This window comes from Rhineura floridana, chromosome 3 (genome assembly GCF_030035675.1).
Source record: "Rhineura floridana isolate rRhiFlo1 chromosome 3, rRhiFlo1.hap2, whole genome shotgun sequence".
Classification (NCBI taxonomy): Eukaryota; Metazoa; Chordata; class Lepidosauria; order Squamata; family Rhineuridae; genus Rhineura; species Rhineura floridana.
In genome coordinates, this window is record NC_084482.1 from 9,869,814 (window position 1) to 9,892,875 (window position 23,062).

Here is a 23,062-nt window from a genome sequence, read left to right on the forward strand (position 1 = left end):
GGACCGCACCAGGTGACACCATCAGAGTGGGGTGACTCTCAGCTTTAATTAAAAAAAAATTAAGTTTCTAGGTGGTCCGGTTCTCGAGATATACATAAAAACGTCAGCCGCCCCCCAGTGGTGTCACTAGGGGGGTGCATGGGGTGTGGACCACACCAGGTGACACCATCAGAGGGGGTGATTCTCAGCTTTAATTTTTAAAAAAATTAAGTTTCTAGGTGGTCCGGTTCTCGAGATATACGTAAAAACGTCAGCCGCCCCCGTTAAATCTTTTTTTAAACTACTGTATAGCACTTTGTAGCTTTAACCCCGCCCATTCAGGATTGCAGCCAATCAGTGAAGTGTTTGTTTGACCTGTGGCAGTGTCTAGTAAACCTCATTGCAAGGCCAGAAAATGGTGGTTCCCCCCCCTTTATCTGAAAATCTCATAAATTGGGTAAGTATATATATTTCCGTTTTTTCCCCTCTTGTGTGTAGGAGTCAGATCCTGGGCAGTGTTTTCAAAACCTTCCCAATATTTGCTTTTGTGGGGGTAAAAGCATTGCTAATCCCATATCTCCAGAGTAAATCCCATTGAATTCAATAGGATTTACTTTTGAGTAGACATGGTTATGAATGTGCTGAAAATCAATGGGACTTTGGAGTGAATGTAAAAAAGAATTGTGTTTGTGTTGTCTTTCTGTCCCTCCCTCCTCCAGTCCTATTTTAAAGCAAGTAGGCAGGGCTTACTTAGGTATTACAGTTTTTATTCTGTAGGAAACGAATGCTGATTTTTTAAAAACTAATACCGATTTTTCTGCAATGACCAACTGGTTTGACAATAAACTATTATATGGGCTGTATGCCCGAAGCTCTCTGGGCGGTTCACAACAGGATAAATAAAGCTATTTAAAATCCAATAACCATAAAGCAAGAATAAACAGTAGGAAAACAGCCTAAAGAGGCATGATTCTGAATTTTGGGTTGGGTGAATGAAGTTTATTTATTTATTATTTGATTTATATCCCGCCCTTCCTCCCAGTAGGAGCCCAGGGCGGCAAACAAAAGCACTAAAAGCACTTTAAAACATCATAAAAACAGACTTTAAAATATATTAAAACATCTTTGAAAATATTTTTTAAAAGCTTTAAAAAAACATTTTTTTTAAAAAAAGAAAAGGCTTAAAACATATTAAAAAGCAATTCCAACACAGACTCAGAATTGGATACGGTCTCAACTTAAAAGAACAAGTTGAAAGAACAAGTTCCTTATCACTCGAGGCTGTAGTTCTCTGCACACTTCCCAGTTTGAGTAAGCCCCATTGAATACATTGGGGCTTGCTTCTGAGTAAACAAACATCAGATTGCACTATAAATATATTTACAGATTGTGTAATTCATAAACATATTTGAGAGTCATGTTTATATAAATATTTCTTCATACTGTGTCCCAATAAGTATTTGATTTCACACTATGGTTGTAGATGATTTTTTCCTCTACATTTTAAGTGTGCCCTTCTTCCTGGGGGTGGTCATGGTTCTCCATTGTTTTCATCCTGAGGGGAGGATAGGCTGAGAGATGGTGAGTAGCACATTTATGGTCTCTTCACCTCCCCCCCCTTTTTATTTATTTTATATTTCTCCAATATATTGGCTCCTAGAGATGTTTGTTGTTGTGAGAGAATGCATTAACAAAGATCTCATTCTTAATCCAGGAGCAAAAAAGGGTGTACGTGGCTGTAACTATCATGAAGGGACCCTGCAGCTCTGAATTTTCTACTAAACAACTGATAAATACCTATGTAACTTTGTGTCTGGAGACTTATTATTAAGAATCACTTTCCATAATTGTAAGGAGGTGTGTCCACACACATGCATCCCAGGCACCTAAATGAGGGGAGAGAGCAGCATAGGGACATAAGCAGGTGTCTTATTCCAGGGGTTCCCAAACCTTTCTTCTACATAGACCACTTGAAAATTGCTGAGGGTCTGAAAGTATCTGAAAATTTACTATGGGCATATGCAAGATAATTAACTCCCATTAGTAATAAGAGCAAGAATTTGAGCTGTGCGTATGATATTGTAATTTAAAGGTGTAATTTTAATTTTGCTAGTTGTTTATGTCACTACTATTGCCATTACATTCAGTGATATATGGGAATTACGATTTACGAGTAACATTAGTACAAAAAACATTACTAAGGATTCTGTATGGTCTGATACAGGAGGAGGTCCATGGGGGTGACACCATGAGTTACCGCACCAGGTGACACCAACCCTAGTGACGCCACTGCCTCTCTCATAATACTAGAGCTCGTGGACATTCAAAGAAGCTGAATGTTGGAAGATTCAGGACAGACAAAAGGAAGTACTTCTTTACTCAGCGCATAGTTAAACTATGGAATTTGCTCCCACAAGATGTAGTAATGGCCACCAGCTTGGATGGCTTTAAAAGAAGATTAGACAAATTCATGGAGTACAGGGCTATCAATGGCTACTAGCCATGATGGCTGTGCTCTGCCACCCTAGTCAGAGGCAGCATGCTTCTGAAAACCAGTTGCCGGAAGCCTCAGGAGGGGAGAGTGTTCTTGCACTCGGGTCCTGCTTGCGGGCTTCCCCCAGGCACCTGGTTGGCCACTGTGAGAACAGGATGCTGGACTAGATGGGCCACTGGCCTGATCCAGCAGGCTTTTCTTATGTTCTTATGTTCTTATTTATTAAGAGGATTTATATCCTGCCTTTCCACTGTTAAAAACGGAGTTCAGGGCAGCTTACAAAGAAAACAATAAAAATGCACAATCAATGTAAAAACAATAAAAACACAACAAACATAAAACAAGTCAATGCAGCACTATAAAAATCATACAACTTTTAACGCAGATAGAAATCAAGATTTCAATATTATCAACTCTGTCAATCATCTTATCTAAAGGGAGCATGTCTGAGCATGTAAGAAGTGTCTTTAGTACACCGATTCTCACATATCCGATCAGAGAGAGGGGAAATGGAGCCTTCTATGATAAAGGCTAGAACATGATAGAGACCTGGGTGATGGCACCTTTTTTTAAAAAAGAAAATAAAAATGCAGTGAATTCTAGAGACCTGGCAAGCTGTGGTAGCATTAGACATGGTAGCTGTTCCATTCCTTAAGGGGGGGAAGGTTACACCCCCCACTGCATTGAATATATGCATAGAGAGAGGAGTGCCTCTGTGTGTATGTATATATATACATGCGTGTAGATATATGTGCACACGCACGCACACACACACACACACACACACATCCATCCCTGGGGAGATGGAAGTAGGGTGATCTTTGGTGGAGAGATGCCTGCCAGTCATTTTGAAGAAGGGTATGTATCAAAAAATACTTTTTAGCCTTTTCTGAATTGCTGAACAAAGGCTCTGTCAGGCAACAGGGTGAGTGAGGCTGCATTCCAATGCAACTTTACTTAGGAGTAAGCAGCATTTAACAAGGTGGGTACAGGGCTGAAAAATGTAAATGCTAGTATCATTGCCTTTTCTACAGAGAGGTTTGCTTTTATATCTTGTATCTGTTCATGGGAGGGAGTGTTTAGTGGAATCAAACCCTTTTATTCCATCCTCCATGATGACAGGCAGACCCTCCCATTGCATTCACCACTTAAGACACATATCCTGAGAAACAGGCAACTGAGATGAAAGCTGCTTCTCCTTGCTGACGCAACCAGAAATTGTATGGGTAAGGGGTGGAGCAGCTGCATGTGTTGATCAAGTGGGCATGTGCAGTTTTCTAACCTGCTAGATTCTGCAGATGCAGCAGGCAAGCAGACTAAAATTCTTCATTTTTCCAGGACAACTGTGGTGTCTCATTGGCTAAGAACAATGGAAGGCGGGAATTAGGGTTGCCAGGTCAGAAGCATCCCAAACCCTGAAATTTCAGGGGCGGGCCAGAGGAGGTACTCCTGAGTGATGTCAGGGGGTGCGCCTGAGTGATGTCACAGGGATGGGCCCTAGTGCTGCCATTAAGCATGATACATTAAGCATCAATCACAGTGGTTTAGAGCATACAATGAAAAAAAATTTTTTCTGATTGGAAATTAAGATAGAAATCTTAGCTAAAATATGAAGCCCGGGTAGTGAACATTTAATCTAGCCCATTTGTTTTCAGCAAGAAGGGTTTAAGTGCCCCCAGGCCAGTCACCAGAAGGCCATTGTAGGAAGAAAGGAGCCCAGTGTTGTGGAGATGTTAGATGGGAACACTCAGGAGTAAAGATGGATGTCCCCAAAGGCAGCAATTCTAAACACACTTACTAATGGACTAAGCACCACAGAACTCAACAAGACTTACTTCTGAATAGATATAGTATGGATTGTGATGTTGGTAAACCTTGACTATGGATCCTCTGCAAAGACATCCATATCCAAACAGGGTTGGCAACCCCCTGCCTGCAGTGCCCTGCCCGTATCTTTTAACATGGCTGCTCCAAAATTCTTAACAGATTTGACCCTTCAGAAAGAGGTCTGAGAAATGAGTAAGAGTAAGAAAGTTCTCTACCCTTTCTGTCTACCCTGTGGACTGCTATAAACTCACTTTGACAGCCAACCCAGTTCCACACATGGTTTGGTCTACTTTCATAAGCAGCAGCTTGGGAACAGCAGTTGCAGCCACACTTCCAAATATACTTTTACCACTATTGGGGAAACTGTCATGCAATCAACAAGGTGCATCACCAGTGGGTTTAAGGGGGTTGTCCTGAGCACATGGAACCACTGCTGTTGCTTCTATGGCTGTAACAGAGTGAGGTTAAAGATAAGTGAAATGCAAATAGAAAAAACAACAACACAAAAGCCAGTAACACTTTCCTAAATGCAATACCATACCAACCACAACAAGATTCCTATGAATAAGGCAGAAAACTCTGCATCCCACAACCAGTCAGGATTCATAACCAAAAACCCAAACTAAAAAAATCCTAGCAGCCAGTCAGCCAAGGTCACAGAAATCCCCATGCAGCACAACCTGACCTGGGGACTTCAGTTAACGCAGAATGCTGCAGCACAATTGCTGACATGAGTGAAATCCTATCAGCACATTACACCTCTGCTCTGAAATCAGCATTGGTGGAAATGGTGGAAATGCTGTAGATGTCATCTATCTAGATTTCAGCAAAGCATTTGACAAAGTCCCCCACGACCTTTAGATTAGCAAACTGGTCAAATGCGGACTACATGGAAATACTGTCAGGTGGATTCACAACTGGTTGGAAAACCGTACTCAAAGAGTGGTCGTTGGTGGCTCTGCTTTGGACTGGAAGGAGGTTTCGAGTGGAGTGCCACAGGGCTCTGTCCTGGGGCCGATACTCTTCAACATTTTTATCAATGACTTAGATGACGGGGTGGAGGGAAGGCTTATGAAGTTTGCGGATGATACGAAACTGGGAGGGATAGCTAACACAATGGAAGACAGGAATAAAATCCAAAGGGACCTGGATAGACTAGGAAATTGGGCTGAAATTAATAAAATGATATTCAATAAAGACAAATGCAAGATTCTGCATTTAGGCCACAAAAACAAAATGCATGGGTACAGGATGGGAAATACCCGGCTTAGCAGTAGTGCGTGTGAGAAGGACCTTGGAATTGTAGCGGATCGCAAGTTGAACATGACCCAGCAGTGTGATGCTGCGGCAAAAAAGGCAAATGCAGTTTTGGGCTGCAGAAACAGAGCTATAGTTTGCAGGTCGAGGGAAGTAATAGTCCCACTATATTCTGCATTAGTCAGGCCTCATCTGGAATACTGCGTTCAGTTCTGGGCGCCTCATTTTAAGAAAGATATAGACAAGTTACAGCGGGTTCAGAAGAGGGCGACGAGGATGATAGCCGGTATGGAGAACAAGTCTTATGAGGAAAGGTTGAAGGAACTTGGCATGTTCAGTCTGGTGAAGAGAAGGCTGAGGGGTGACATGATTGCACTCTTTAAGTACCTGAAGGGCTGTCCCATAGAGGAGGGTACAGATTTGTTCTCTGCTGCCCCAGAGGGTAGGATTAGGTCTAATGGTTTTAAGTTGCAGGAGCGTAGATTCAGATTGGACATTAGAAGGAACTTCTTGACAGTAAGGGCAGTTCGGCAATGGAACCGACTGCCTAGGGAGGTGGTAGGATCCCCTTCGCTGGATGTCTTCAAGCAGAGGCTGGACAGCTATCTGCGGGAGATGCTCTAGCTGTGGATTTCCTGCTGTGAGCAGGGGGTTGGACTCGATGGCCTACAAGGCCTCTGCTAACTCTATGATTCTATGATTCTATGCTGATTTGCTACTAGGCCAAGTTCAAGCTGTGCTTTCCATGTTATGGGTGCCACATAGTACTTGTTCTGCCTTTGTAAGAAATCAGTCCTGTAAAGTGGCAGCACCTATGCTTTGGAACTACTTGCCTATTGACATTAGGCAGACACCTCTTTTCAGCACCTGCTAAAATCAGTTTTCTTGAGGCAAGCCTCTCCAGGCATGTAGAAGCGATTGTGTTTTTAAATCTGTTTTTAACTCATTGTTGGTTTTATTATTTTGAACTTTTTAAAATATCTGTCCTTAACGCTTTTGCCAATAATGTTATTGTTTTAAGTCTTTCTGTAAACACCTTTGAGATTTTTTACACTAAAGAGGTATATAAATGTTGTAAATAAAAACACATCAATAAATGTTGGAGTCACTGTGGCCCTTGAGTCTCTTCCCACTTCTAGGAACCAAGGAATCTGCCTTATACTGACTCAGGCCATTTTGTACCATCTAACTCAGTACTCATGACATGGACTAGCATTGGTTCTCCAGGATTCCAGGCAATAGTCTTTTCCAGGAATTGAATTTTGGACCTTGTATGCAAAGCATATGCCCTAACGATGAGCTACAACCCTCCCCCTGTTTAAAAAAGTATCTTTAAAAAATTTTCTTTGCAATTCACTCTTGAATGCACATCATACCTACAACATTTATTTATAGCACATTCAACACCCATTTGAAGCACATGAATCCCACCACAGAATCATGGGAATTTTCATTTGTTAAGGGTGGTGAGAACTGTAACTGTGAGGGGGAAACTACACTTCCCAGGATTCTTTAGGCTAAGTCATGGGCTTTAAATGTGAGTTGGATGTGCTTTAAATGTGTTGATGTACTTAATCAACTTTGCCTGCATGTAAATCATTTTCATTAATTTTTCAAAATGGAAATGAGCTATAAAGTATACTGGGTGACCATGTGCTACTCACCATCTCTCAGCCTATCCTCCCCTCAGGATGAAAACAACCGAGTACCATGACCACCCCAAGGAAGAAGGGCACACTTAAAATGTAGAGAAAAAATCATCTACAACCATAGTGTGAAATCAAATACTTATTGGGACGCAGTATGAAGAAATATTTATATAAACATGACTATCAAATATGTTTATTAATTACACAATCTGTAAAGATATTTATAGTGCAATCCAATGTTTGTTTACTCAGAAGCAAGTCCCAATGTATTCAATGGGGCTTACTAAACTGGGAAGTGTGCAGAGAACTACAGCCTTTAGTGATAAGGAACTTGTTCTTTCAACAAGCCTTTTAAACTGAGACCTTATCCCAGTCTGAGTCTGTGTTGGAATTGCTTTTTAATATGTTTTAAGCCTTTTCTTTTTTTTAAAAAAATTTTTTTTAAAGCTTTTTAAAAATATTTTCAAAGATGTTTTAATAGATTTTAAAGTCTGTTTTTTATGATGTTTTAAAGTGCTTTTAGTACTTTTGTTTCCTGTCCTGGGCTCCTACTGGGAGGAAGGGCAGGATATAAATCAAATAATAAACTTCATTCACCCAACCCAAAATTCAGAATCATGCCTCTTTAGGCTGTTTTCCAACTGTTTATTCTTGCTTTATGGTTATTGGATTTTAAAGGGATTTGTTTATTGTTGTGAGTTGCCTTGGTTTCCAATCACCAACCCAAGTTGTTGGAAAGACTCCATACACACACTGCAGATGTATAAATACATACAGCCCATATAATACTTTATTGTCAAACCACTTGGTCATTGCAAAAAATCAGTATTAATTTTAAACAAATCAGTATTAGTTTCCTACATAATAAAAAAACTGTAATACCTAATACCTGCCTAATTGCTTTATAACAGGACTGGAGAAGAACAGAAAGAAAGTCCCCCCCCATTTTTTAACTCTTTCCCACTCATCTCCCATCTGCTGCTGCTTTCTCCCTCCATTTTCGGCCATTTTCTCTCTCTCTCTCTCTTGCTTCCTCATACAGAGCAAGCTCAGCAGAAGGCCAGTGTAAGTCACATGTCTGTTGCCCACCAATCACAGGAGCAGACTTCCTCCCTCCCTCCCTCCTTCCCTCTCTCTCTCTCTCTCTCTCTTGCTTCCTCACACAGAGCAAGCTCAGCAGAAGGCCAGTGTGAGTCACATGTCTGTTGCCCACCAATCACAGGAGCAGACTTCCCCTGCTTCCTCGAAGTAACTGGAAGGGGAAGGGGAAGGGGAAGGGGAGGGGGAGGGAGAGTGAAACTGAAATAAGTCTTTCTTCTGCGCATGCGGTACATTACAATCCACTCCAATGCATTTTTAATCAATTAATTAAAAATAAACCATGCTGTTTTTTTAATTTAAACCTAGTACAGATGAAGTACTGTGTTTGGGGCAAGATTGGGCAATTGATTAGGGATACCTTAGAGTCATCTCTGAGTTGTAATCAAGGACAACAGATTATGTCAATTTCACGAAAAAAAACTCCAAACGGCTTCTAGTTTTTTTCCCTCCCGTTTTTCACTTTAACCTGTGGATTCTCTGTGGGGGGGTTGTGTATCACCGAGAAAACTTCCAGAGTTGTAGAGCAAGCGATTCTGAATCCAACTGTATAAGCCTTATAAGTTTTTGTTTTGAATTGGAACTATACAAAGCACCAGAAAGTGGTGGGGTGGGTATTTTTATTTAACATGGTAGAATGTGAAAAATCCCTACTGACTATAGTATACAGCCACTCTTGTGGCTGTATAATACATGTCTACTCCAAATAATTCCTATTGCATTCCAATGGGTCTTCCTCCCAAATAATTGGGTATAGCAGGAATGGGGAATTTGTGTGGCCCTCCAGATGTTGCTGAACTACATCTCCCATCAGCCATGACCAATGCGCTCTACATAGGGCTGCCCTTGAAGACAGTTCGGAAGCTTCAGCTAGTGCAGAATGCGGCAGCTAGACTATTGACGAGGACCAGTCGGTCTTCGCACATAACTCCTGTTCTGGCTCACCTGCACTGGCTACCTATTTGCTTCCGGGCGAGATTCAAAGTGCTGGTTATGACCTATAAAGCCTTACATGGCGTGGGACCGCAATACCTGGTGGAACGCCTCTCCCGCTATGAACCTACCCGCTCACTTCGTTCAGCATCTAAGGCCCTCCTCCGGGTACCAACCCATCGTGAAGCCCGGAGGGTGGTTACTAGATCTAGGGCCTTTTCTGTGGTGGCCCCCAAGTTGTGGAATAGCCTCCCCAAAGAGGTACGCCTGGCGCCTACATTATTATCGTTCCGGCGCCAGGTAAAGACCTTCTTATGCTCCCAGGCATTTTAATCATTTTAATCTTTTATCTTTTTAATCTTGTAATACTAATCCTCTTATCATCTTATATTTTGTTTAATTGTATTTTGTTTTCATTGTGTCTTATATGTTTTGTGATTTTATTATTATGATGTATGTATTTTATCCTATTCTGTTTACCGCCCTGAGAGCTACTTGCTATGGGCGGTATATAAATGCAACAAAATAAATAAATAAATAAATAAATGGCCATGCTGGCTGGGTCTGATGGGAGTCGGAGTCCAATAACCTCTGGAGGGCCACAGGCTCTCCATGGCTGGTGTATGGGATCATAGCCTAATTACATTATTTAAACAGTTATCATGGTAGAAACTGTGCAGCAGCTTTTTCAATGGAGAACAGTGCTAGTTTGAAACCTCCCACAACAATATCACACATTTGGGGCTGTTGCTTTGTTTTTAGTTTTTTACAATTGGTAATGATGAAAACGGAGTATTTGGGTATGGATATCTCAACATGCTTTTTCTGCTGTGGAACGTTTCCTAAATCTTAAACGTGTGTGTGTGTGTGGGGGGGAAGAGAAATGAATGCATTTATGACATGCATTATGAGAAATTTAATGCATCAGGAAGTCTATACTTGTCTGAATTGTGTGACTTTGGAAGCTATCCCACTATGTCTGCTAAGAAGTAGGTCCTGTGGAATTCAATGTCTCCCAGGTAAGTGGGGTTAGGAATAGGATTGCAATCCTACCCCCACTTACCTGGGAGCAGTCGGGGGGTGTAAAAATGAGGTGCCAGTGCTCACACCTTGATAAAAGTGTTGTGGGTGACAGCACAAAATGGTTGCCATAGACAGCCAAAAAAGAGGTGCCAGTACTCCATACTGGTGAGTACCATCACAGAAAAAGCATTGCCTGGAAGTAACCCCCATTTAATGTTATGGAACTGAGCAGACATGGTTAGATTGTTCTGTGACAGGGGGATTCTATTCATATCTATTCCAAAGTAAGTTCCATTAAGCTCAATGGAGGTTACTCCCAGACATGAGCTGAGGATTGCACCCTAAACCACTAAATGGAGAGTTTAAAAATCAGAGAAGAATGTGGTCCAAATATTTTCCCAGAACTTGCTATTTCTCATGCAGGGAGGGAAAAAACCTGTGGTGCTTCCTGATTACCTGTTCACTGAGCATTCATCCTGATGTGTTTGCAGGGAGGTTTGGAGGACGTTTCGTCAAAGTAAGTATTATCCCACACTGTCCAGTGCATTTTCCTGTTTACTTTCCTTATCTTAAAAAGTCCAGTTTTTTAAGGAAGTGGGTTTGTTATGCAAGGTCTCCTGCCTTCTCAAGCAACTGTAATTGTGCAGACTGAATTTGCCAGTATGTGACTGAACCCCACTTAAAAATAGAAGCACCTGTAAAGGCTTAAACCCTATGCAGACTTGTGGGCAGTGGTATGTTGGGCATGGGGGACTGTGATGTAGGGAAAATGCCAAGGCACCTTTCACCTCAATTGTGCTCATACTGGAGGAATGTGCTTCAGTGCTACCCCTCACCCCGTCACTCAGGGCCGGCTCCAAAGGGCTGCCAGGTGGGACCCTGGCTGAGGGACCTGCAGCCCACAAGGGCCCCTGAAGGGCTCCTCGTTATGGTGGGGGAGTAGCGCTCCCATTATGCAGCAGGCTTACTGCCACGGATCGCAGGTAGGGAGCTGCCCGTCTACTTGACTGCCTGCCTGTCCACGCCCGCTCGCTCTCCTCCCTGCTGGCATGCTAGCACACTCGCCCTTCCCCCGCCTGCTTCCCCTCCCTCTGGCCCCCCTGCCTGCTCCATCACTCGCCCGCCGTCCCACCCCTGCACCTGCTTGCCCACCCGTTCCCTTGCCCGCCTGCTCCTCTGCCGGCCTGGTAGGTAGGTAGGTAGGTGGGGTGTGCGTGCGTGTGCCAGGGCCCAGGGTAGGTTGGTGCCCAAGGGCCCTGGTATGCCTGGGGCCGGCCCTGCAGTCACTGATCATACCTGGAGATTCCACATAAAGAAAGAGGCAAAGTTGCTCACTCTAGTGGTCAACAGAGAGAAGCAGAGTTAGGGCAGAACCAAGTGAAGCAAGCAACAACCATACAGGAAGAAGTGAAGACATGCAGGAGAGTCAGGTGCCAAGACAATCATCCTTCTACACCACAAGTACATATCCTGTTGTGCTTTCATGCTTTAAAGCAGGGAAGGGAAACGGTTGGCCCTCCAGATATTGCTGAACTACAGTTCCCATAATCTGTGACCACTGGAGGGCCACGGACTCCCCAGCCATGCATTAGATGTAACGTGTAGTTTGACCCCATGGGCTGTACTTGTTGGCTCACGCAAAGGAACATAGGTAGCTGCCTAACAGTGTCAGACCCTTGATTTGTCTTGGGTTGAATGTAGCTACTCCACTTTACAAGGGTGGGGGACCCATTGAGACAGTCTGCCCTTGGAGACTTATGGAATCTGAGCGATTCCTGAATGCTCTGGGGGATTTTTTGACTGGCATGGCTCGTGCTCTTGTCGAGGCTCTTGTCTCACTGGAATGGTGAGATGTGTAGAGCCATCAACACGATTGCTCCTGAGTGCCCCCATCATTGCTGTGGAGTACACAGGTCACCTTGATATTCCAGTGGTTTGTGTGCGATGAAACATGAGGGTCGGTGGCTGAAGGGCAGATGGCGTAAATCTCGGTCCAAACCTGACTGAACATGGGTAAGGCTGCAGTATTGTGCCTACCACATGGCAGTGGTGGTGGTGAAGAAAGCTTACTTCTGTGCCACCATTGCACCCAGCTGGCAGAGTTTTTCCAAGTGGTGAATGGGCTTTTGTCATCTGGCCAAGAAAGCACTGCTATGGCACCTTTGGAGGCCTGCTGTAACAACTTTGCAAGGCATCTTAGGAACAAAATTGATCAGATTCAGACAGAGTTGGGTGCCACAGTTACAGCAAGTCCAATGGAGGCATCCAGAGCACTGTCTGTTCCATCTGTATTGGATTAGTTTCCATTATTGTGGCCTGAGGATGTGGACAAGCTGCTTGAAGATGTGCTGCCCACCACCTGCCCCCTTGACTCTTGCCCATCCTTGCTGCTGAGAACTAGCTGTAGGGAACTGACTGGATGGGTCGGGGAGTGATCAGTGCTTTGCTGGAAGAGCGGGAAGTACCATCTGCCCTGAAGGAGGTGGTGGTGCATCCCCTCCTTAAGAGGACCTCCCTGGACCCAGAAGTGTTAAACAACTATCACCCAGTGAGAAATATGCCCTTTTGGGGCAAGGTGCTTGAGAAGGTGGCGGTGGTCCAGTTTCAAGCAAGCTTGGAGGGAACTGATTACTTGGATCCGTTTCCATCTGGCTTCAGGCCTGGCCATGACACTGAAATTGCCTTGGTCGCCCTGGTTGATGACATCTGTTAGGAGAGAAATAGGGGGAATGCGACTCTGCTCGTTCTCCTTGATCTCTCAGTGACTTTTGATACTGTTGACCACAGTATCCTTCTGGAATGTCTTGAGGAAGTGAGGGTTTGGGGCACTGTGCTTCAATGGTTCTACTCATATCGCCAGAGCTTGTTCCAAAAAGTAGTTATGGGAAGCTACTGTTCAGCATCATGGGAATTATCCTGTCGTGTTCTGCAGAGTTCCATCTCGTACCCATGCTATTTAACATCTCTATGAAGCCACTGGGAGCTGTCCTCAGGAGATTTGGAATGAGGAGCCATCAGTATGCAGATGAAACCCATCCTATTCCATCTGAGAGGCAGGTGAGGTGCTGAACCGGTGCTTGGAGGCATGATGGACTGGATGTGGGCCAATACATTGAGGCTGAGAGGGCCCTTTTGGTAGCTCTGTCACCTTTGGAAGCTCAGGGGTGTGTGTGGCCCGGGAGAGGGCATTCTCTGTGGCAGCCCCTAAGCTGTGGAACTCTCTCCCCACCGAGGTGCATCTGGCAACTTCATTGGCAAATGCTGAAGATGCACCTCTTTACCTTAGCCCAGCCTTTCCCAACCAGTGTCCCTCCAGATGTTGTTGGACCACAATTCCCATCTTTCCTGACCATTGGCAATGCTAGCTGAGGCTGATGGGAGTTGTGGTCCAACAACATCTGGAGGCACACTGGTTGGGAAAGGCTGACTTAGCCTTTGACACTTGGGAAGTATATTTTTGGGACCACCCTATTTTCTGTGATGACTTTTAGGTTGTTTTTAACTGTTTTAGTTATGTGTTTTAAAATTGTTGTAACCCGCCCTGGGACCTTGGTGGTGAAGGACAGGTAATAAATTCTAACAACAACAACAACAGTATCAATAATAATAATAATAATAATAATAATAATAATAATAATAGTTCGATATTGTCTGTACTGACTGGCAGAGGCTCCCCAGTATTTCAGGCAGGAGTCTCTCCCAGCCATACCTGGGGGTGCTGGGGATTGAACCTGGGACCTTCTGCCTAATAATAATAATAATAATAATAATAATAAATTTAATTTCTGTGTCGCCTATCTGGCCGATGGCCACTCTAGGCGACATACAAAATCAATTAAGATACAATAATAAAATACAGTGATACAATATAAAACAGTGTAGAATCAATACATCTGCAACAACAGTATTAAAAGAGGGCAGGAGGCATTACAGTTTTAACAGTTAACCCTCCCCAGAAACCCCGAAGGCCTGTTGAAAGAGCCAGGTCTTTAAGGCTTTCCGAAATACATTTAGGGAAGAGGCGTGCCGGAGATCTTGTGGGAGGGAGTTCCAAAGAGTGGGGGCCGCCACTGAGAATGCCCTCTCTCTAGTACCCGCCAATCTGGCTGTTTTTGTTGGCGGGATTGAGAGAAGGCCCTGTGTGGCCGATCTTGTCGGGCGGCATAATTGGTGGCGTTGAAGGTGCTCTGTAAGATAAACTGGGCAGAAACCGTGTAGGGATTTAAAGGTCAATACCAACACCTTGAATTGGGCTCGGAAAACAACTGGAAGCCAGTGTAGATCGAACAACACTGGTGTGATGTGATTCCGGCGGCGACTATTCGTAAGTAATCGAGCCGCCGCATTTTGTATAAGTTGTAATTTCCGAACCGTTTTCAAGGGTAACCCCACGTAGAGCGCATTACAGTAGTCCAAACGAGAGGTGACCAGGGCGTGTACCACTTGTGGGAGCTGGTGATCAGGAAGGTAGGGTTGCAGCCTTCGTATGAGGTGTAGTTGATACCAGGCTGCCCGGCTCACAGCCGAAATCTGAGCCTCCATGGACAGCCTGGAATCAAGCACAACCCTACATATCAAAGGCTCTACCACTGAGCTATGGCCCTTCCCCCAAATGTATATGTTTCTGCCTGCTTTCTTGGCAGCACATTAATTTTGAAATTTATTGCCCTTCAAAAATTCACACAGTCCAGTCGCAGCTGCTCTTCAAGAAGCTTCACAAGCCACATTTATTTTCGTATGTCATCTCTGAATTAGTTGGTCAGTGATTCACTATGAATTACTGTGACTCTTCCTCCTTTAAAATGGTTTTTATATCTTCCCCTCTCCTATCTTTTATATTGCACATTGCCTTTATGTTTTGGCACTAACAATATATTGTTGCGCGCCTCCCTAATCTCCGAGCTGTGAGATTTCAGGGGTCCCTGCACTCTTCCAGGGTTTGGTTTCCTTTGGGAAGAAGGTCGGTGGAGACTGTGATGTCTTTATGAAATATGGTTTATTTATTTACACACATTCCAACCTGAGCTTTGGATGGAGGGGTTCAATGCATCAGCAGTCCAATATCCAGTTTTTCCATCGGAGTTACAAGAGGCATCCTATAGCCATGATGCAGAGAGCCAGCCTTTCTGCCTACTCCCAGTCTCCAAGCATTCTCTAGACCCCACTGAAACTACAAGCCTCTCCTGGGTTCCGGGAGGGGGGGGGAGATCCTCTCCTGAAGAGTTTCAATGACAAAAGGGTCTTCCTGGCCCATTCACCATTGCTGGGCACTCTTATCTTACCTGGCCACTCTATTTGTTTAATAAAGAGACTCATCTGACCAACAGAGTGAGTTTCTTATTCCAAGGCATAGGATTCCAAATCAGAGGCTGGAAAGGGGACTCACAGGGATCATCCATTCTAACCCCCATGGTCATAACAATATGTATGCATTACACTGATATCCCCCCTTTCCTCCAAGGAGCTCAAGGTGGTATGCCCAGTGGATGATGATGGGTGATCCGTATCGGTATGGCTGTATACTTTTATGGTTCTGGACTTTGGCTTTCAGAAATATAGTAAGTCTTGAAACTGTTTAAGAAGAGAACCATCAGCCACCACCATCATCACCCTGTCTGTGCCTCCTTTTCACAGCTGCTCATTACATCTCTTGAAAGATGCCTCCTTCTTGCTTTGAGATCCAAAGCTGTTTTTTATGTTAATATTTTTATTAAAGTACTGTAAAAGAAAACCTTAATCATACTAATTAATTATTGGATCATTATACATCATCATTAATCAAAGTTATAATCAATGAAATATGCAGTGGCGTAGTGGCAAATTCTGAAATGGGTTGGAACTCCTCCAGATCCAAATATCCCAGAACCATTAGAAAGACACAGCGTGGATGTCTAAACATTACACTCCCATGCCTCACCTTACAGCAGGAATGGGGAACTTTTGGCCCTCCAGATGATGTTGAACCACAATTCCCATAATCCTTAGCCATTGGCCATGCTGGCTGGGGCTGATGGGAGTAGTAGGTTACCAACATCTGAAGGGCCAGAGGTTCCCCGCTTCCACCTGATAGTGAGCACTATCAGGCAGGGTGTGGTCCTCTTTGGAGTATAACACTTCCATGCTGCGCTACCTTAGCAACAGGTCACCACCGCTACTGTAAGTTGTTCATGTGAAGTCAAGGACCTTCTGTGCCTTGCTAGTTTAGAATATCCAGCAGCCCTCTACTTCCCCTATGATTTGTAGCCTATTTTCAGAACCAAGAATAGGGTCACACACAGTGGCCTACTGGTGTCAGGCCTGAGCTATAATAGGAGAGGAACTATGCCAGGAAGGCAGGACTGAGGAGGGTGGGCCCATCCAGCGACTGAAAATATGTTATTGCCATAGGAAAATGCTTCAATCAATCATTCTGCCATATGAGGCAGCTGCACACAGAGCTGAGGGTTCCTGTTTCTAGCCCTGGCAGTTCTTGATGGCTGGATATTCATAAAGTAGCTTCCCCCAACCTTGCATCCTCAGATATTGCATTACAACTCCCATCACCCCCAGCCAGCATGGCCAATGGTCAGAGATGATGGGGGTTTCAGTCTGGGGTAGGAAATCAAGGCCATGGGCTTAATGTGGCCCTCTAAACCTCTCTGTCTGGTCCTTGGGACTCTCCCCAGGCCACCCTTCTTGGAGGCCCTGCTTTCTGCTTTCCTTGAGTGTTTTGGCCTGACTGTCATGTGTTCATGAACTCTGATAATGCCTCTTACTTGCTTGGATGGAGAATAGAGTGGGGTGTGTGGACATGCGTAGAAACTCACCTACTGTACAAAGGTAAATGCCCTGCCCACCACTGGTAGATGGCCCCTGGGAGGTTGCCCAGATCAACATGCGGCCCTCAGGCTGAAAAAGATTCCTCATCTCTGTTGTGGTAACATCTTGGAAATAGAAGGCTGGGGGAGGCTGCCCCAAGGTAAGGCATGGGAGGTCCTTGTCTTTAAGTAAACAGCGTTCAGCAGCAGTGGTTGTATGCTCAGAGGCAGTAGTGGCAAAGAGGGCTTATACTAGGGCCCCATGCAAAGCTTCTCTGTCTCCTGCCAGCAGCGTGTGCAAGATTGTATCTCTGGTGATTAGAAATTTCTTCTGATCTGTGCACTCAGCTGATTAATAAACAACCAGGATTGAAGAATCAGACTAGTCCCTTGGCCTTGCCAGATCCTGCTACTTTCTTAGATGAAGGAAGTATAAATCACAAGAGGGAGAAATTGCTTTGGTTAACAAGCCTCACCTGCACCCAACTGCACCTGCCATCAGTACCTCTGGAGACAACCTTCCAACCTATTGAAATTGTCACAGGTTTACACGGTTAGTATTGTCTTTGCTGCAGGCAAGCCTCTGTCTACCTGTTGCTGGGGATCATGGATGGGGAGAGTGCTGTTGCATTCATATCCTAGTTGCAGGCTTCCCTTAGGCATCTGGCCATGCTCTGCCTCCATAGGCGGGTGAAGTATGCTTCCAAATACCAGTTGCTGGAAACCGCAGGAGGGTAAGAGTGCTCTTTGCACTCAGGTCCAGCTTGCGGGTTTCCCATGGACAACTGGTCACTGTGTGAACAGGATGCTGGACTAGATGGGCCATTGGCGTGATCCAGCAGTCTCTTCTTATGTTTTTATGTTGGCCACTAGGAGAACAGCATGCTGGACAAGGTAGGCCTTTGGCCTCACCCAGCAGGGCTCGTCTTATGTTCTAATCCCTAGGACTCAATAGGATAAAAAAAAAAGTATCCACTGTCTAGAAAATTAAGGAAAGAAAGGAGTGCTGCATTGACCCATTAGAGTAGGGAAATCAGCTTGGTAATTTTGCCATGAAATGATGAGGGCTTGCAATGGATATGGAATATATTTACTTTGAGATGGGCCCTGTCTGAATCAGGCTACAATCCTATGTATACTTACTTGGACAGAACTTGTGAGATTTACTTTTAGGTAAACATGCTTGGGAGTATCACTGTTGAAGGATTCTCCCCCTCCTCACTTAGGAAGTCTCTGAAGCGGTTAGGTTAAGGAAAATTGCATTGATTGCCTTGGGAATTCTGGCATCATAGGAACATAGGAAGCTGCCTTATACTGAACCAGATCCATTGGTCCATCTAGCCCAGTATTGTATAGACTAATTGGCAGTAGCTCTTCAGGGTTTCAGGCAGGAGCCCCTCCTAGCCCTACCTGGGAGATGCCAGGGATTGAACCTGGGATCATCTGCATGCAAGGCACATGCTGTACCACTGAGCTGTGGCTCTTCCCTGCATCAATATATGTATGGCTAGCAAAGGTATAACTCACTTTCTCTTGCCATGACAATGATTTGCTTCAACTCAGCTTTTTCAAAATCTCTGTTCTTTGAGGAGATCATAACATCAGGACGTGCAGAACTTCTGGTTTGACGGCATTCGTATCTTCTAACCTGGTGAGTTCCATTATTTTCATGTTCTTTAAAAAGAATATCTGGCCTGGCAACCAAGAGGTCTTCTGTTTCTTTAAAGGTTGTGCAGGGGGAAGGGAGAATTCCACCTTGTGGTTTTTCTCATTACAGTGTTGCAAGAACACCTGCACTTGGCTGACTTTCTCTTCTCCTAAAGATACAGGATCAGTCTCAGGCCCTGAACCTGGCAACCCTATCCCCCCCCATTCATTTTTGCAGAACAGTGCCAGGAGATAGATCATTAAGCAAATTTCCTGTGTAAGATAAGCTGTACCTTAATTGTTCCTGCCCAGGGTCAAGGGAGATATGCCACATCCTACACTTGCCCAGCTGGTGTAATAATAATAATAAAATTTTATTTTTAGGCCGCCTATCTGGCTGAATAAACAGCCACTCTAGGGCTGTATATGGGGGTTAGGATTGCAGCATACGAAGAAATATTATTTATTACTCATTTATTATTTTTCTTCCATTGGAAAGCTCTGAGCCGCTTACCTGGGACTTTAAGGGCCAATGAAGACCTGATGGGGTGGCCATATTTGTTGTTCTCATGTCTCCTCTCCCCCAGTCACATCTAAAATAGGAAATGGTCTGACTTCTAACATCAAAAGGGTTGCATAGGTAAGGGACCTGGATCCTTCCTGTACACTCCATCGTTGCAGGATTCAAGCCCTAACAGCTTGACCATGATCCCAGAAATTGATCCAGGATGGGGAGAAAAGTACTCTAAGCAATGGAGTGTGCGGTGAGGTAAGATGGGGGATGGAAAGGCTTCATGTTTCCTCACCTGTGTGACTGTTCTGTGGCAAAAGGTAGCCCCCTATTTTCACTTTAGACTTGAATAGGGCAGAGAGATGAGCTACAAACACAACTGCCTGTGTCATGTATAATTTGGTGCTGCCCTCTGGATGCTGTTAGAGTACATCTCCCATCATTGCTGAATAATGGGCATACTGGCCTGGCTGAAGAGAACTGAAGCCCACAGGGTAGCCACCCCTACTATAGAGCCTCCTTTATTTGATCCACACACAACTAGCATCAACTCTGCCATAAGGTCAGGGGCTCTGGGGTCATTTGTGAAGCCTTTCACCTCAGTTGCCAATGCCATATAACCATTATTGCAGACTTTATCCAAAGGAGAACACTCATTTGGAGTCTTACTGGCTCATCTTCTCCTGCTTCCTCCCTTTTGTGGTGAACCTGGCAGAGTTATTCATGTTGTTCTAATTCATGGCTGAAAGCTACATCCACATGGATTGAGCAGTTACAAGAGACCAGGAAACACAACTATAGGAATTATGGAAGATACTATGATACTTTGCTGGTATGCAGCCTATAACAGTATGAAAGAGACAAAAACAAAAAGTAAAGCACTTATTTATTGAGCATTCACCCTAATTTGCTTACACCAACTTTATACAGAAGTTAGATTACATCCACTCTCTATGGAGCATACATTCAGAGTTGTTTGTGAGGAGGTTATACAACAATGAGCATTCATCCTGATATATTTCCGGGGTGTTTATATGTCATCCCGCACTTTTCAATGCATCTCCCCATCACTTTCCTAACCTCAGGAAGTCTGCTTCTTTTTTTCAGAATGGATTTGTTGCATTAGAGTGACAGAACAGTTTAATCCACTCAAATGCTGCAAAACGAAATTGTCTGGTATGCTCTTAAATCCCTTCTGCAAGATACTGACAGTCTAGAAGTGCTGCATGAAAAGAAAATTATTTCTCTATTTATTCATCCAGCTTAGGGTGCAATCCAACTTGTATTTACTCCAGGCTGAGAGGAGTTGGATGTGGTGGACCCGAGGCAGAGCTGGCAGGCTCCCGGCTCCACTGCCAGAAGCCCCTCGCTCCAGCTCCGCCACGGCAGAGCCGGACCCTGCCAGCTCAGCCAGAGGTCTGTCAGGAAAGTCTAGCCCAGTGGAAGGGCTACAGGCGAAAGCCCCGGAAAAGGGAGTTCCAGAGCATGTCAGAGGAGGGGCCGAGGAAGGATTTATGCAACATCTAACTCCTGTTCAAAGCCCTCCTGTGGGTTCTGGTCCGAGCCAAAGTTAAGGTTGGTCTAAGAAAATAATTATAATGGAAGTCAACGGGGAGCGCTTACTTGCTGGTAGGGGCTTCACAAGAGCTGTTTTTTCCTCTTCTGTTCATGCATGCAGTTTCTGGTTGAGCCGATGTTCCACCGGCCTGGTGGCTCCTAAACGGCAAATGGATGCTGTGGAGCTTCCTGCCAGCTCCTCCTCCACCGGCACCCCTTCCTCCAGCTTCCCCTGAGTTGGATTGCTCTGCCTGTGCAGAAAACCATGTTTTCAAATCAGGAAATAAGCTATTAAAAAATAACATCTGGAAGCACATATTAAAATACTGTACACTAAAACAGACCAGCTCTTAATTCCGGCTTCTAAGTATTTGCTTTAATAGAGAAATCTTGCTTTGATTTCAGAAAAACACCATGGCTTGGGCTTTGACAGACTGTAGTTCGTTAGAGTTGCTGGGAATTTGTAGCTTGGTGAGAGGAAGACCATAATTCCTAGGATTCTTTGGGGGAAGTCATGTGATTTACATGTGCATTGGATGTGCTTTAAATATATGGTGTGGATCTGACATACCTGGGTCACTACATGCTTCCATTTATCCACTCATCCACAGAGCCACACTGCTTCTCTCTCTCTGCTTTTAACATTGAGCTTTTGCTGGGACCCAGAGTCTGTTGAGGGGGCCTAGGGTGTGCACATATGGAGTGGGATCTCACACTAACAAGTTTGGTGTGGTCTACAGGCATAAACTTTGATAAATATATAGTAGAACCTCATTATAATGCAGGGGTCAGGGGACCAAGGATGCATCTGTGTTATAGAGGCTTCACATTATAATGAAAACTGTGGTACAGTATTGTATTTGGGGACATTGTCATACTTGTGGTATATCTGAATCCACGGTACAGTGAACTGCATTATAATGAGGTTCCACTGTTTCAAACTAAAGGATATCTGTGTGGCTGGAGTGTTCTGTGGAGTGTTCTCTCTCATTTGCTTTACTATTGTGGGTACAATGGGAACATGAAGCTAGTTCTGTTTTTTCCCTCCTTTCCCAGCTATGGCTCATCAGGGCAACATGACTTATTCTGATGGATTCATCCTACAGGGTCTTATCTCCAATCAGCCAGGATATGAGTGTCTTCTTGCCCCCACCTTCCTCTCCATGTACCTGCTGACTCTACTGGGCAACCTGCTGATTCTCTTGCTCATCCACTATGATGCCCGTCTCTACAGCTCCCCCATGTATTTCTTCCTTGGCCATCTCTCATTAGCTGATATGGGGTTTTCCTCCTCCACTGTTCCCAAGATGCTGCAGAATCTACTGACTCATACGAAGCACATCTCCTATGGTGGGTGCCTGGCACAGATGTTTTTCTTCCTGGGCTTTGGCAACACTGAAAGTTTTCTCCTGGCATCCATGGCGTATGATCGGTATGTGGCCATTTGCCGCCCACTTCGTTATGCTGTTCTGATGAACCCAAAACACTGCCTCCTGTTGGCTGTGGGGTGTTGGTTCCTGGGCTTTCTCCACTCTTTGCTCTATACCCTCATGATGTCTTGTCTTTCCTTCTGTGCCTCTCGGGAGATCCCACATTTCTTCTGTGACCTCCACCCCTTAATCAAGCTCTCCTGCTCAGACACCTCAGCAATCCAGATGACAACCCTCACCGAAGGGACTGTAACTATGGTGGGGCCTTTCACAGTCACCCTTCTCTCCTACATCTTCATTTTCTCCAGGGTTCTCAAGATCCCATCAACTGCTGGGAAGCGAAAGGCCTTTTCCACCTGTGGCTCTCACCTCACCACAGTAATTTTGTTCTTTGGAACTGTGATAGCTGTGTATGTCCGCCCTTCCTCCACCTACTCTGGTGCCAACGTCAGGATAATGTCTGTGGCCTACACAGCTGTGACTCCCATGCTTAACCCCTTCATCTACAGCCTGAGGAACAGCGAGATTCAGCAGTCTCTGAGAAAGTGTGTAGGGACCAAATGGGGAAGATGAGGAAATTTGAGATCCCTAGGTTTCTTTAAAATGCAAACAAAAGATGATAATTATCAATAGTGTAATGCAGTAGTTTCTGAAAATTTAATTTCAGAAGCACATGACACATTTATCCCATTACTTAGAACAGCTATGGAAATTTGATGTTTTTGGAGTCTCTTAGAATTTTAAAACTGAGCATTCAGATTTGGACCATGAAAAGTTAATTTAGAAATTTGAAATAAATTTGAAATAAGTTGTTGTTGTTGTTGATGATGATGATGTTAATAATAATAAATGGAAATAAA

General features: G+C 44.4%; 1 protein-coding gene across 9 annotated transcripts; it reads left to right on the top strand.

Annotated features, from left to right (window-relative positions):
- Positions 1-13,238: 13,238 nt before the first annotated feature.
- On the top strand, positions 13,239-23,047 carry LOC133379312 (olfactory receptor 1L4-like). 9 transcript variants are annotated; one of them, XM_061614336.1, is made up of 4 exons: positions 13,239-13,317; positions 18,650-18,708; positions 21,178-21,243; positions 21,879-23,047. In XM_061614336.1, exons 3-4 carry the CDS (start codon positions 21,187-21,189, stop codon positions 22,773-22,775), a joined length of 954 nt encoding a protein of 317 aa, XP_061470320.1. In that variant the 5' UTR covers positions 13,239-13,317; positions 18,650-18,708; positions 21,178-21,186; the 3' UTR covers positions 22,776-23,047. The 9 variants fall into 9 exon arrangements, with proteins under 9 accessions (XP_061470320.1, XP_061470319.1, XP_061470322.1 ...); XM_061614335.1 differs by lacking the exon at positions 13,239-13,317 and adding an exon at positions 17,534-17,610; XM_061614333.1 differs by lacking the exon at positions 13,239-13,317 and adding an exon at positions 17,667-17,791 and having other exon boundaries at positions 18,647-18,708.
- The last annotated feature ends 15 nt before the right edge of the window (positions 23,048-23,062 follow it).